Source organism: Melopsittacus undulatus, chromosome 4 (assembly GCF_012275295.1).
Source record: "Melopsittacus undulatus isolate bMelUnd1 chromosome 4, bMelUnd1.mat.Z, whole genome shotgun sequence".
NCBI classification, from domain to species: Eukaryota; Metazoa; Chordata; class Aves; order Psittaciformes; family Psittaculidae; genus Melopsittacus; species Melopsittacus undulatus.
The window spans coordinates 88,172,784-88,187,941 of NC_047530.1; the positions used below are offsets into that span (position 1 = coordinate 88,172,784).

A 15,158-nucleotide genomic window follows, 5' to 3' on the forward strand; every position below is an offset into this window, starting at 1 on the left:
AAAGCCTGATCCTGTAGCATGTGGTAGGCAGTATGAACCAAACCATCATCTCCCAGTCTGTCACTCTCTCAGCCATGGTGGCTGGCAGTTGTATACATATACACCATGTGAAGTATTCAGAATCCTACAGATACGAGGAAAGGAAAAAAGTCTTAAATCTTTTTGCAGGGTGTAATTTGTGAGGGCATTTGAGGCTTCTGGCACATGCCTTTTTGAGGAACAGCATTTGCTTTGTGCCTGTTTGTTTACCTACATCAAAATAAAAAAAATTTTAAAGGCTGGTTGCCATTTCCAGCAGAGAGATCTGTTGGCTGGTAACTGTTTGCGGAGGTTAATGTCTCTGCCTAGTTGCTCAGTCATCTTTATGTAAAGGTCACTTCAGTAAAAAATGTCTGTGGGATGAATCATGCTGGTGGCAGATACATCTTAATCACTCTCCCAGCTCATGTACAGAACAATAGCAACAGAATTATCAGTGAGCAAATTGTAGCAATTATGCTAACACATAGCTCGGTCTGTGAGTGTAATAACAAGCTTGTGCTGCACTTCGGGTGGAGAGAATTCCTGCTGTTGAGGAAGTATAAATTAAACTGGAGAGTTTAAAAAGTTTGGTTGTTGCCCAACCACAAATTGAAATCTTTTCATATGGATATTTCTTGGAATTGCTTTCCCCTTTCATATGGCAGGGGTCCATCCTGCTGCTTTCCTCTTGGAGATAGCTGAAATAAAAATACTTAACTGGATTCTGGAGGTGCATTTACAGCTGGTATAGTGAATTTTTGTTTCAGTTATTTTTGCAAATAGTTGTTTTATGTCTTTCTGACTTCATACACAAACCAACCACTAAAAAAAAAGAGTTGCTTCCTGCAGTAAAGGATCTTTGCACATGTATTTGGGTTCCTAGTGTAGGGGTGTCTCTTATTTCTCAGTCAGTGGTCAAAGATTGATTGTTAAACCTGTTTTCCTCATCCCAAATCACTGCATGTTTTAAACTGGTATTTGTTTTCATAAAAATTTGTTGTTGGATTAAAAAGAAACACTTCTATCTTTCTGGGATGGGATATAGGTGGCAGGAGGGGACTGAAATAAAGTTGTCTAGGAGAGTTACTCTGATGCTCTGCTTGTTGTGATGCATGGGTTGAAAAGATGAAGGCCCAAGGTCTTTGCATAATGGAGGCTGGGGATCTCTTTAGTTTGATTGGGAAGGCTTCATGCTGTAGATAAAACTGAGAGGCTCCATGGCTGAAACAACAATGCTGGTGAGGAGCTCAAGTGACTGCCTGTGGGCTGGTTCTGGCTTGCAAGCTACTCCAGTCCAAGAGAACAGCAGTGGATAATAACTCAGCAGGGAGTTGCTGTTGTTGCTCTGTCCCTGAAGGATGGTTGTCAGTGCTGCTGATGGTGTTACAGAACTAGTTTCTCTGAGTCTTGAGGTGCTTTCTGTTTTCTTATCCAAATGTAGTAAAAGAGGGGTCATAAAGTGGAGACAGAGCCAAACCTGTGTGAATTTGAGAAGAGAGTTTCAAAGCTGATGTTGTATGATATTCTTTAGGTAACTGTGTCTCGGGTCACTCCTGATCACTCAGAGACAGTGGAGACCTCATAGGTGTTTCATGCATAATCCCAAGTTCAGGATAAAGATGCCCCTGCCTTCTAGGTTTCAGCAGCTCTTTTGTTCAAATCAATACTTTTATTTATGAGTATAGTGTGCCCTAAGCTGCACTCAGTGTGAATAATCCAGCTCCAGCTGTATTAGTAGCAGTCATCTCTGAATGATGGCATCAGACTCAGGGTTTGGGTTTTTTTTATAACCAAATCTAAATATATGGGGAGGAGATGTGATTCATCATGTGACTCTGAAAAAGACTTTAGGGAAGAGGCTAGGTCAACACCTGTGCGTGATGCAGTACTTTCTTGAGCTGTTTCAGGGTAGGAAATAATATTGTTAATGAGGCTGAGGGTGTTCCCTAACATCCATAATGTAAGTTGTGCATATGTTGCCCCTTTCTGATAATAAAATGCTTTGTTCTTTGCAGTGGAAGTATTACAGAGCCTTGTGTCAGTAGAAGTGGAGCCACTGCCAGAGGCAGTGATACAGGCCTTTGCTGCTCAAATACAGAGAACTACATCACAGACAGATGTTCCTGATGCTGACCTTTCAGTAGTGGACTCCAAAATTGTGAAGAGCCTCATGCCCTTTCAACGGGAAGGTGTGAAGTATGTCCTTTTTGCATGCTATTAAGAGCTAGTCCTTGCCTAGAATTATGTACTCTTCATTGGTACCCAGACTAAATTCTCTTTTATGGAGGGTTCAGCATTACCTCAGAGTCTTGGACTGTTATGCTCTGTTGCTCAGGGCTCTTGGTTATTTGGCGTGGTATGGTTTGTTTTATTGGGGTGTTGTGGATTTATTTTGAGTGACACATCTATTCTGTTTCTACCTAGAATTCTTCATCATGAGTCATTTTGTTAGTCTCATAAAATTTTTCAAATGATACATTTCTGATCTCCCTCTGGTGATTCAGTGTGTGCCTAATTGTCATATGATTTTTTTATGTTTTAAGGTCATCGTTTTTTGGTTGGTTTTTGTGTTTCTTTTTTTTCCAAGTGCATCTCTTGTTTTTTTTTTTTTAATAATAACTGCACATGGGAAAGTGCCAGCAAATGGGACCCAGGCACTGGAAGATTTAAAGTGGCTAATTGTATGTAGAGATAAACTTTTAAATGGCCCTGTCCCCATCACATATGGTCATTAGTTGTTGACTTCAAGGTGCAGTCCACAAAAGCCTGTACTTATTAGTGTTAAAAGGGCATTGTTATTAATATTTTCTTAGCTCAGCCAGGATGAGCTCTGGGACAGAATATGAGTAATATCGTGGAAAGAATGCCCTTTAAATAACTGTAGATCTTGAGATGACTGCTCATGAAATCAAAGTCTCTAAAGATTGGGTTGAGCCACTGTTGAGGAGCTTTCAAGTTTGAGAGGTTTGTGAGAATTGCTCACTTGTGTTAAGACTAAGGGAAGAGCTCCAGGTTTACTGAAGAACCCAGATCACTTCCAGGTGATCCATGTTATAAGCTTGGTGATGAGTTGTGCTCATGTTGGCTGCCATGACACATAGTAATCCAGTTCTTAACTCTTAGTTAATTCCCCTCTCTCTTTTCCCCAGTTTTGCAATTTTAAGAAACGGTCGTTTACTTATTGCGGATGACATGGGCTTGGGCAAGACTCTCCAGGCGATCTGCATTGCTGCGTATTACCAGAAGGAATGGCCCTTGCTGGTGGTGACTCCATCTTCTGTGAGGTTTACATGGGCAGAGGTACCGTGAGCTTGAGTGTGCGCAGGTGGCTGCTAGAGGGCATGTGTGATGGTTGTGCTGTGTTGTACTCTGTATAAGTTAAAATTTTAAAAAGATGTGTGTTAAGGCAGGGAGAGGGGAATTGCATGGCACTGACTGTATTGTATACGCGTATTTGTTTTTATTGGCCGATTTTGTGGTCCAGATGATCTGTTGGAAACAGGGACATCTAGAGAAAGTATCTCCCTGATCCTCTGTTAACTTAGCTCACGCAAGTCAGCTGGCTCTAATGAGGTGTTCTACTCATCAGTGCCAAAGACAGTAATTGCATTCAAGCAATTCTCTGTTGTATTCAAGTCCTTCATAGTAGTATTTGCCAGTCCCTTGGCTGGAACAGAAGCCCAGATGCTGGGATTCTCCTCTTTGTTGAAGAGGCTCCATTATCATCATTAAGTGTCATAATATCTTTTGGCTTATCCACTGTGTGCTGCTGACCCCTCTGAGTCCTTTATTAGTATTGATCAGAAGCCCAAGAAAGCTTGCATAGTTGGGAAATATATCTTGAAATAAATTATTATAATGACTTTTACACTGAGACTGTTGGGTTGCCATAGGCTAGTGAGATGTTCACTATGGGAGAAAAAGGTGAGCCAAGATTTTAGGTCAGTAATTTCATGCCTGAGCAAGAGGGGGTGGGAGTTTAGCTTTCCTTGGAATGTTGCATTGATGAGAAGTGTATTGCTAGGGATTTGCTGGTTTTGTGCTGTAGCAGGTTGTTAGAACATCTTAGTGTTTGGTTTTATGTCCAGTAGTGCAACCAAATGTTGGGCAACAGGAAAAGAAAATTGTTTTCTGAACAAAGAAGTGATGCTTATCATGTTTGATATTTCAAAGGCTTGTAGACCTCTGGGTCAACATGTAAATTCAAGGCTTCTGTGGAATACCTACTGGTAACAATCTGGGCCCTGGTTTCCTGAAGTACTGGGCATGCTTCCTTCACCTACTCCCAGGAGGCTGTTGTAGGAGATGTTTTGTTAGGACGTTTGCTTTAGAATGAGTTGTGTTGTTGCGTTGTGTGAATGTGAAAGATGCAAGTCTAACTAATGTGTGTCACAGACAGTGGAAGAAGGTGGAGTTCATTATTGTCTACTCTGTCCATTGTTGTATACCTGTGTTTTACCATAATAGTAGAAGGTTTTGTGGTGTCTCTGGAGCTGAATTGCCAGAAATTGTCTTGATCTCAGAGTTGTTAGCATTTTATTTTGGCTTTCTGGGCTCAGGCCACTGGGAGCCTTTATGTTCAAAGTGCTATAGGAAGCTGGCAGGACAATGTCAAGTACTCCGGATGAGAAGTACTGCAGCCATGCACATTCAGAGTTTGGCAGTGGAACTTGAATAATTAATCTTCAGAGCAATTTCAAAGCAGTTCTTGTGGGCAGAGGTCAACATGAAGTAATAAATACAGGGTCACTTTTATGGTGTGAACTAGCCATGTGCCTTCATAAAAGGAGAGGGCAGTACAGCTAAAAGCTTTCATATACTTTCGTGTTGCTGCCACATTTGTCTTTTAAGTTTTGTCTTAGTGTTAGTCACATAGTTTTTGGTTGGGATTTAACTTTGTCCACTTGTTGGCCCATTTTTTGTTGTGGTGCTTGCCGTAAGTGGTGAAGAATAGTTAATTGTTAGTTTCTCACATACTGAGAAATGTGAGAAGCTCACTTTTAACTCCTCTGGCTGCTGCATGTGGTTATTGAACAGAAGAGAAGAATGATACTTGGGGGACTTTCACAAGTGAAGGGCCTAGAGGCAGAGATGCCATTTCTCATCACCACTTGGATACCTTTTTCCTAAAGGGAAGCAGATCCTGATTGCTGAAGCCCTAGCCTTTCTCTGCAGAGCAACATCAGCAGAACTCAAATGATGCAGAGAGGCTGGTGTCATTTGGGACACAATAACAAGGGAAATGGTGGTTGCTCAGTAGCTAACAGATGGGTTTGGGGGAGGATATCTTGCTCTGGTGTTTGGAGCATTTCAAGAGGTTGATTTGAATGATACATGTATTTCAGCTGCTATCATAGAGCAGCTGGTGTGTTGTCAATTTGACCTTTTAATTTTGTTTGTTTGCTTGGGGTATTTTTTATAGATGCTTTAAGGAGAGGTAGTGGATGATTTTTTGTCGATCTGGATGAGTTGTACTTCATCCTCACTGTGGAGTAAACATTGCTATAGTGAGAGGTGTTTACCACTTAAAAGTTTGTGCTTCACAGCCTGAGTTTGCTGTTTAGTGGGAAAACTGAATTTCCCTGTTAGTAGTTGTCGCTGTCTCTGGCTCTGAGCAAAACAGGTAACATTGTCAGGAGGTTATGCAAACTCCTATTACAGATCAGATTTTGGTTTTCAGTAAGAGGGAAGAATAGGGCATGTTTGAGCCTTCCTAGCTATGGAAGATAGATTTGGCCTTATAGTTTTGTTCTTCCCACTAGTAGGGTTGTCTCCTTGGAGAGACTGTTTATCCTTACTGCGCTCCAAGTTGATGTCTAATGGTGGGTGGGGTGGCTCCATGTTCTAAGCATTTCTAAGAATGCTTTGTGGAATGCTTTGGGATCCTGACAGAGAACATAAGCACCAAAACACAATTAATTGCTTTCCTCTTCCTCCAGGCATTTCACAGGTGGCTTCCGTCCTTGAGTCCAGGTAGTACCAATGTCATAGTGACTGGCAAAGACAACCTAACAGCAGGCTTGATCAATATTGTCAGCTTTGACCTCCTCAGCAAGATGGACAAGCAACTTCAGAGAACTTTCCAAGTAGTTATTATTGTAAGTGGTACACTAAAATTTTGAAGTTAATTGTATGCTGCAGATGGGGTGACCTTTGTGTTGTACAATGGGGAAGTGTAAAGCAGGCCTTATTTAAGACTGAAACTGACTCATAATTGGGGCTGTGATCATAGCTTCATGAGTAGAAGTAGGAGGTTTCCCTGAAACCTTTTGAGGTAACCAGTAGAGTTATTAATTTATGATTTCTGGAGCTGTGTTTTCTCTTACTTTTTATGGTGCCCCTCTGATTACATTATGATTGGGCATGTCCTCTGCTGGAAAGAACGGTATTTAATGTGGTGCTTCAATACAGGATTCTTGGAATTGTATCTTTTAAGGTGATTGGATTTTAGGGTGGTGTTAGTGTTTATCCAGTAAACCAGATAACATCTCAACATCAAGTATGTGGATAAAGCATAAAAAACCCTCCCTTTGCTTGTGTTCCACTGAAAATATGCATTAAGCCTTCTTTGATCATTTGTATAATTTCTTTTGTAAATTACTTTTAAATCCATTATTTAGCCTTTTACAGAGCCATGATAAAGTGCATTTTTCTAGATTTGTTACTTAGAAATTCAAAACATCTAGTGTTTCAAATTCAGCTTGGACCGATAGAGAGCAGAAGCATATTTGTAGCTTACTGTGAGTGTTTGATGTTCTCAGTCTAGTTTTCAGCATACATATGCACCTGTCCCTAAGATCATGACAATTAGAATGTAATAATCCTTTTGTTTCTCATCATCAGAAGGGAATGTGGGAATAGATGGAGTTCTCTGGAGATCAAACTACTTATGGGGGAATTGATTCCCGCCCCCCTCCATTTTTATTTTTTCCCCTGCCCACTCCCTGACAAGCCATTCTGTCAGGGTGGAAATGTGAATTGTTACTTTCACATGTTGGTGCTGGGACTGAAGGACTTGGGCTCTAGGACTAGTGCCCTGAAACTGTGAGATGGCAGATGTCCTTTCTGTGTGTTTATGCAGTCAAATTTGGACCTGTATATACTTTTACAGATGAGAGTAGTCTTACTGAGTGCTGAGCTTCCCTGCTTTTTCTCACAGTCTTCTTTTGATGTCTGGGAACATTAATGTAGCTTATTTGTTAATCAGGAGGGAGAAGGCAGTGCCTGAGAGGCTAACCAGTTGTGTTGTCTTTTCATGCATGGTCACATGCTCATCCACAAGTGTAAAGATGAAAATGTACCCTTAGAGGTCACCGACTACTTTTTGTGTCTAAGTTCTGCTTTGCTACAGCAGTAGAAATGAAGTCTGTCTGGGGGTGATATCTCAAGCAGGAGGTTGTTATCCACCTGGTGAGCCCTATCAGCAGAACAGTTGGATCCTAATTAAATTTCTTTTTTTTTCCCCTCTCATAATTTTCGTTAACCCCTTATTTAGGGAATTGGCACTGTATAAGCCTCCTATATTTTCTGCATTTAAAGAACACACAGAGACAAATGAGTATTGGTGGTAGAAATAATGTTCCTGTTTCTCCTTCCCTCTCCAGCCTCCTCTGCTCACTTGTATCTGGTCATTTGAGATTCATAGCCTTAAGGTTTGATTTCTGTGCTGTTTGCTTGCCAGTGTGGGTTTGAATGTAGGAAAGCCTGCTATTCCCCATGCTGTCTTTTCATTTAGGATTTGATATGGCTATCCCAGTGCTTGAAATATCCTCTGGGATGATAAGCTTGAAATATTAGATACCAGAGAATACTGGGAATTTCTCCGGTAGCCTGCAGTTGGACTATGGCTCAGAACTGTCTTCACTTTCATGCTTGTTTTGTTTCAGGATGAATCTCATTTCTTAAAGAACATAAAAACTGCACGATGCCGGGCTGCCATGCCTCTACTCAAGGTGCGTATTCTGGGTGCTAAACCTCCAACAGCTAAGGTCAGGCTCCCAAAGCAGTGTTGCTCCATTTACCAGGTTTAGGAGCCAGCAGATGAGTTCTGTTGCACAAGTGGAAATCCCTGTAATGTAGATCACAGAGCAAAATTTGTCTCTGGCTTAGTCACTTGTTTCCATACAAATGTTTGATAGTAAAACCTAACAAAAGAACCTCAGAAGTACTGCCGCCGATGAGTTTTATGGTGATGGGAAAAAGGGAATATCTTACTGGATGTGAAAACTTCCTGGATGTGTTCAGGGAGAGCAGAAAGAATAGTAGTGTCAATGTAGCTTGTTTAATAATTACTATCAGTTACTTCTCAAAGCACAAATTGCTGCTATATATCAAAGTGACATTACACAGGTTTGTTCCTTGGGTTTGGTTTACGTCTTTGCTCTGTTCCTGCAAGCATTCAGTGAATTTGTGTGGCTGGGGTTCAGGACCACTCCTGCTGGTTAAATGTATAGAGCTAGTAGGAAATGGCAAAATGTGGGGTTAGCAAGACAAGTGGCCCACAGGAAGGAGTCAATATTCAATTATGCAGTAACAGGAGAAATCTAGATTTTCATGTCTACTTGTTGTCCTGGGATCAAAGAATCAGTGTCTCCCTTGTAGCCTTTAGCAGATTAAAGTTACCAGTAGTTTCTAGATACTACAGAGTATTAGAACATGTACATTAGACCAAGGTAAATGCAATTCCTCTTCAGCAATTATCAGCAAGTGTGTATAAAGAGATTTGATCTCTGATGGCTTTATTGCAACCTACTTTTATATGAAAGATTCTTAATGGCAAGCTGAAGGTGGTTGTCCTTGAATAGCTTCATTGTTCCCTTTAAAGGCCTGACTCTTCTCTTGGCTTTCATATCACTTCAGGCTTGTAATGTTTGGAAACTTAAGTAGGAGGTCCAATTTTATGAGTAGTTTGAATTACAATAATTAGAGTGTATATCTGAAAATGGTGGAAAATAACCTCATTGGAGGAAATTCCTCAAGGGGGAAAATTCATCTCTTTACAAAATGCTCAAAAAGTGGTCTCATCCTTTCCTACTAGTAGCTTTGTAAGGATCAGCTTGTCAAAATTGTTTTCAGGCTAAAAGATATGAAAATGAAAAATGGCAGCTGTTAGGCAGAGGTTAATTTCCTTTATGCACTTACTGAGAAGTTACAGTTTTGGAAGCAAGGACAGGTGGACTGGGATGAATACAGGGATGTTGTCCGGGAATTAGGGACTAAGTTAGGAAAGCCAAGGCCCAACTGGAGCTAAACTTGGCTAGGGATGTTAAGGATAACAGGAAGGGATTTTATAGGTATGTAGCGGCTAAAGACTAGGGACAGCATAGGCCCCCTCTGGAAGCTTTCGGGAGAACTGGCTACACAGGATTTGGAGAAGGCTGAGGTTTGAATGACTTCTTTGCCTCGGGCTTCACTGCAAAGGCTCTGACCGCAGCACCCAAGTCTTGGAAGGCGGACGCAGGGACTGTGAAAATCTAAACCTTGGGCCCACTGTACGAGAGGATCTGGTTCGAGACCATCTTAAGAACCTGAATATGCTCAAGTCCATGTGACCTGATGAAATCCATCCGCGGGTCCTGAAGGAGCTGGTGAATGAAATTGCAAAGCCACTGGCCATCATATTTGAAAAATCATGGCAGTCAGGTGAAGTTCCTGATGACTGGAAAAAGGGAAATATAACCCCCATTTTCAAGAAAGGGAAAATGGATGACCCAGGGAATTACAGACCAGTCAGTCTCACCTCTGTGCCTGGCAAAATCTGGGAGCAGATTCTCCTGGAAGGCATGCTAGGGCACATGAAAAACAACAAAGTGCTTGGTGACAGCCAGCATGGCTTCACTAAGGGGAAATCCTGCCTGACCAATTTGGTGGCCTTCTATGACAGGGCTACAAAAGTGATGGACAGGGGTGGAGCAGTTGACGTCATCTACCTGGACTTGTGCAAAGCGTTTGACACTGTCCCACATGACATCCTTGTCTCTAAATTGGAGAGACATCAATTTGATAGGTGGACCACTTGGTGGATAAAGAACTGGCTGGATGGTGGCAGTCAAAGAGTTGTGGTCAACAGTTCAGTGTCTGGCTGGAGACCAGTAACAAGTGGTGTCCCTCAGGGATTGGTGTTGGGACGGGTCTTGTTTAACATCTTTGTTGCTGACGTGGACAGTGGGATTGAGTGTGCCCTCAGCAAGTTTGTCAATGACACCAAGCTGTGTGGTTCTGTTGATATGCTAGAGGGAAGGAATGCCATTCAGAGGGACCTTAACATGATTGTGAGGTGGGCTGATGCCAACCTTATGAAGTTTAGCCTTGCCAAGTGCAAGGTCCTACACCTGGGTCGGAGCAATCCCAGGCACAGCTACAGGTTGGGCAGAGAAGAGATTCAGAGCAGCCCTGTGGAGAAGGACTTGGGAGTGTTGGCCAATGAGAAACTGAACATGAGCCGGCTTCAGTGTACGCTTACAGCCCAGAAAGCCAACCGTATTCTGGGTTGCATCAAAAGAACCGTAATCTGCAGGTCGAAGGAGGTGATCCTGCTCCTCTACTCTGCTCTCATGAGACCTCACTTGGAGTATTGTGTGCAGTTCTGGTGTCCTCAACCTAAAAAGGACATGGAACTCTTGGAACAAGTCCAGAGGAGGGCCACGAGGATGATCAGGGGACTGGAGCACCTCCCATATGAAGACAGGCTGAGAAAGTTGGGGCTGTTCAGCTTGGAGAAGAGAAGGCTGCATGGAGACCTCATAGCAGCCTTCCAGTATCTGAAGGGGGCCTATAAAGATGCTGGAGCGGGACTTTTCATCAGGGACTGTAGTGATAGGACAAGGGGTAATGGGTTGAAACTTAAACAGCAGAGGTTTAGACTGGATATAAGGAAGAAATTCTTTCCTGTTAGGGTGGTGAGGTACTGGAATGGGTTGCCCAGGGAGGCAGTGAATGCTCCATCCCTGGCAGTGTTCAAGACCAGGTTGGATGAAACCTTGGGTGATATGGTTTAGTGTGAGGTGTCCCTGTCCTTGGCAGGGGCGTGGAACTAGATGATCTTACAGTCCTTTCCAACCCAAACTATTCTATGATTCTATGCTGCCACATCACTGGGCTTAAAGAATTGAGAACTGGTGTTTCTGAAACTGAATTTCAGTGTTCTGAAAGCATAAGATTTTTGTGTTCATGTCATGCATTATCTCACCTGTAAACAGCATACAGCACCAGGTAGTTCAAGGTAGATGTTGAGGTAAACTTTATTCTGCTTGCTGACTATAACTTCTAAAGTGAGTATTTGCTGTAATAGCTACTCCTTTGCCCTCCTTGTTTTCCAACACAGGTGTTTTCCTTTAAAACTAGTCCCTTTGGCAGCTTTATCTTCAAGTACTAGTGAGTGATGCTGTGTTCACTATTGGCACAGCACGTCACAGCAGTGCTTTCGTATTTGAATGACTGCCAAAATATGAGGCATTTTCATCATTTGAATACTGGATTTAACAACTGTACTGTGTCATCTTTTTAGTAAATAGTCAATGCAGTAAAAATTGAGTATTTTCAGTATTTTACATGGCACTTTGAGATTATTAAATAGAAAACATTGATAAACATGGAAACATGCTGCTAGGGGAGAATATTCTTGCTTTTGTCTTCTTTAGGTTAAAAGGATTAGATCAGTACTGGGGCTCTTGGAAGAGACCAAGAAAACATGTATCCATAGGTCACTCCTTGATTGGTATGCTGCTTCTAGCACCTCAGTGTCTAGCTTAAGGTGACAGTATGCAGCCATGCCAGTGCTGTAACCAAAGCTGCTGAAGCCAACTCGTGCATTGTCTACCTTCTGAGCATTGTCACAAGCATTGCCATTTCTAACTGTTGCTAGCATTATACTACTTCAAACTTTCTGAAATTGACATAACTATTTGTATTTCCAACAAAGTTCCCAACATCCTAAACATGAAAGCTTAGGTTTGGCCTGAATTTTGGAGCCAGAGAAGGAAAAAAACACCTAAGAAATGAGATCCTTGCTCCTTACATGCTACAGACAGTTGAGTCCATTATGACACTGGACAGATCCAAGCTAAATTTTTTCTGACCCTGAAATGTTTCTGTCACTTCCATCCATACTTAATGAATTTTTTCATCTTGATAGAATCTGCTCCTGTGACTTCTCCATTTGAATAATAAGTAACATATAAAATTTGTTGTGTTTAGGCAGAACTGCACAATAATCAGATTAAATCAATACATTAATAATAAAGATGACTTACCTTGAAAATTAATTTTGAATCTGCCTTGTTAGCCAAGCTGAATCTCCACGTCTGAAACACTCAACCTATGGTTACAGCATTTAAAGCTTCATTTTAATTTTAATATCTGACACTTACTGGTTTTCAAAGTGAAGTGGTATTTTTAGCCACTCAGTAAATACTTCATCTTTTTCTTCTTCCTTGCATATATTATGGAGCAAGTCCAGTATGAAATTATTAAGGAGAACCATGCATTAAGTTTGTGGCGTAAGTTTTTCAGTTGGGAACTTGTAGACATATTTCTAATATTGAAAAAACGTACAAACTGTGTGTGTGTGTGCACGCAGTATTTGGTGTGTGTAGTATTCGGTCTTTTGCGACATAGCTGCTACCCTGACAGAGATCTAGGAGAGTTTGGCTTTGGGCAGTGGGAAATGTGACCAGAAAGACTTTTTTAGTGCACTTTTACAGTGGCTGGATGTATGCAGTAACCATTATCAATACTGGTAGCTTGCCATAGGTTGTCATTGGTTTGGAGTAAGTATATAGACATGCAGTGCCCAATTTATTGTTCTTGGTCAAAAAATTGAGAGGAACTAATAGTTACAGAAACAGTAAGATAGGGTGAGCTGAATTAACAGCAATAAAATGTTTAGGCCTCATTTCTTATTCCCCTCACATTCCCAATGAATGTGAAAACTTGTGGGTGTGCAGACTTGTACAAGGGGGAGAATACTTCATCCACCTACATGGAACCAGGTGGCAGAGTTTGTACACAGTCTGTGTGCATCCCTGCAAAATTATGGAGGTGGATGGATTGAAAGCCATAGTAGAAAAGAGTCCTTTGATTTTTTGGCATGTGGCAAAAATCCTGCTTTCAAGCTCAGCCAGCATTCACACAGGCCAGTTTGTGCTGGCAGCTGTGTGAGATCTCTCCCCAGCTTCAGCATCTCTGATGGTATTTAAGAGAGCTAGAAGCTCCTGTATTCAAAGTGGTCCTTTTGTCTTGTTTTCACACTTCAAAGTGAGAAGCTCATGCTACTGGCTTTGGTTGGGCTTTGGTTGAGTTGCCTAAAGCCCTGATCATGCCTGGCTTGTACCTGCCCCTAATACAGAGCTGTGGCAATCAGTAATAGGACCTACTTGTCACCTTGCTGTTTTCTTTACTGTCATGACTAGGACTAAGTTCTCCTGGGTGTAGTGACAATACTAGTTGTTCCCTTCACCTCCACCATGCATCTCAGAGGCAGAAAATATCATGGTGCTACGCCTTTTGTAAACATTTTATTTTTGCCTTCCAAGATTATACTGGCCCAGAGAAATGAGCTTAGGAGAGGTAGTATATTTGCTACCAGCATCCATAAAACAACAAAGCCACAGGGGCATGGATGAAGAAGAATGGATGAAGAATCAGTGGTGGGATCTCTTGGGGACTGGAGTGAAAAGGATTCTACATCCTTCAACCAGCCAAAGTGCTGCATCATCTTTCTTCTTCTGTAATTGCATGGGGTACTGCAACACAGCAGAAACTGGGGAAGGTCCCAGTGGAACATGGTTAAGTTTCTTGGAAGCATGTCAGTAAGTTCTTGGTGAAGAGCTGGGTTGTAAACTGAGAAATAAAAAGTAGTATCGAAGATTTCAGCGGCATAAAATGGTCTTAGTCATATTGTGCTCTTTATGGGCCTTGTTCCACAATATTTAGGTAATATTACTAATATGATTGTTGCCATTGAGCTGCTGTTCAGGTTAATAACATGATGCATATCCTCATGTTTGCAGGATTAAAGGTCTTTATTTCTATTATGGCAGCCCAAATACATTTTGCGTCTGGAGTCCAGTATTCTTTGTACTTCTTCTAATAAAGAAACACAAATAATAGAGGGAAATGGATCACTGCTGAAGGTAGAATGTGAGGAGGGACCACAAAAATCTCCCTTTCCAGTGGGAAATAAATAGAAGGTGTCTTTAGGCATTACAAATCCATATGGATTGGATAAGTAATTGGATAAGTAAGCCTTTGCTTCTTGTCATCTGCTGGGAAAAGGAACTTCATCTTGAAACTGGAGAAGCCTCAAGGCTATGTCTTCGCTTCTGCTGTTATGTTCCAATTTCCCTTTTTTTTTTTTTTTTTTTTTGCTTCAGTCATAGCTGTTTGTCACCAGTGGACACACATTCTCTAAGATATTCACTTAAGAATAGGGAAAGGCAGTTATATTTTTGTGAATAACCACTGTAGGATCATCTTATGAAATATAGAGCTCTTTCTGTCTCACCCAAATACGGAAACAGACTCCCTGAAACAGCTGCAACACTTTCCCTTTGTCAAATCTTCTATTTCATCAGGTGATTATTATATTATAGTCACTGTCAGATTATTTTATTTCACTGGATAAGGTGATCCTTATGCTAAGCAGTTCAGAATGACAGGGTAAGCAAAAACTGGGGACACAAGTAACTGTACAGCCAGAATCAACCACACTTATGTAAAAGAGTATGTCAGTCTGTTAGCATATGGCAGAGCTCATGCTATGGAAGTCATTTAACACAGGACAGCCATTGTAAGTTAACAAGGCTCTTTGCATGCTCAATTATTTTTTGTGGCATAACCCCTCCTCTTCACCTACTCCGCTTCACAGAATCCCAGAATCCCAAGGGTTGGAAGAGACCTCAAAAGATCATCTAGTCCAATCCCCCCTATAAGGCCTTGAATATCTCCAACGTAGGAGCTTCAAATCAGTTGGGTTCAGGGTTTTGGACTCTTTGACTTTCAAAAATAACTTTTGTATATGTCACAGCTGTAGAATTAATTCTTGCTGATTTGTTGTGTGTGCAAGTGTAATGCTAAAAAGCCACAACTGTCTTAATGTAACTTAGTAAATGAGCTATAGACTAGGTCTCCACTAGTCA

At 41.4% G+C, this 15,158-nt stretch overlaps 1 protein-coding gene across 2 annotated transcripts in view; it reads left to right on the plus strand.

Moving 5' to 3' along the window:
* Nucleotides 1–15,158, plus strand: part of SMARCAL1 (SNF2 related chromatin remodeling annealing helicase 1) — a 42,347-nt gene that overhangs the window by 10,493 nt on the left and 16,696 nt on the right. For both annotated transcript variants that reach the window (XM_005153831.3, XM_031053401.2), the window contains 4 exons: nucleotides 2,037–2,217; nucleotides 3,171–3,321; nucleotides 5,961–6,119; nucleotides 7,908–7,973. In XM_005153831.3, the coding sequence (XP_005153888.1) occupies nucleotides 2,037–2,217; nucleotides 3,171–3,321; nucleotides 5,961–6,119; nucleotides 7,908–7,973 (557 nt within the window). The remainder of the gene's footprint in view (nucleotides 1–2,036; nucleotides 2,218–3,170; nucleotides 3,322–5,960; nucleotides 6,120–7,907; nucleotides 7,974–15,158) is intronic.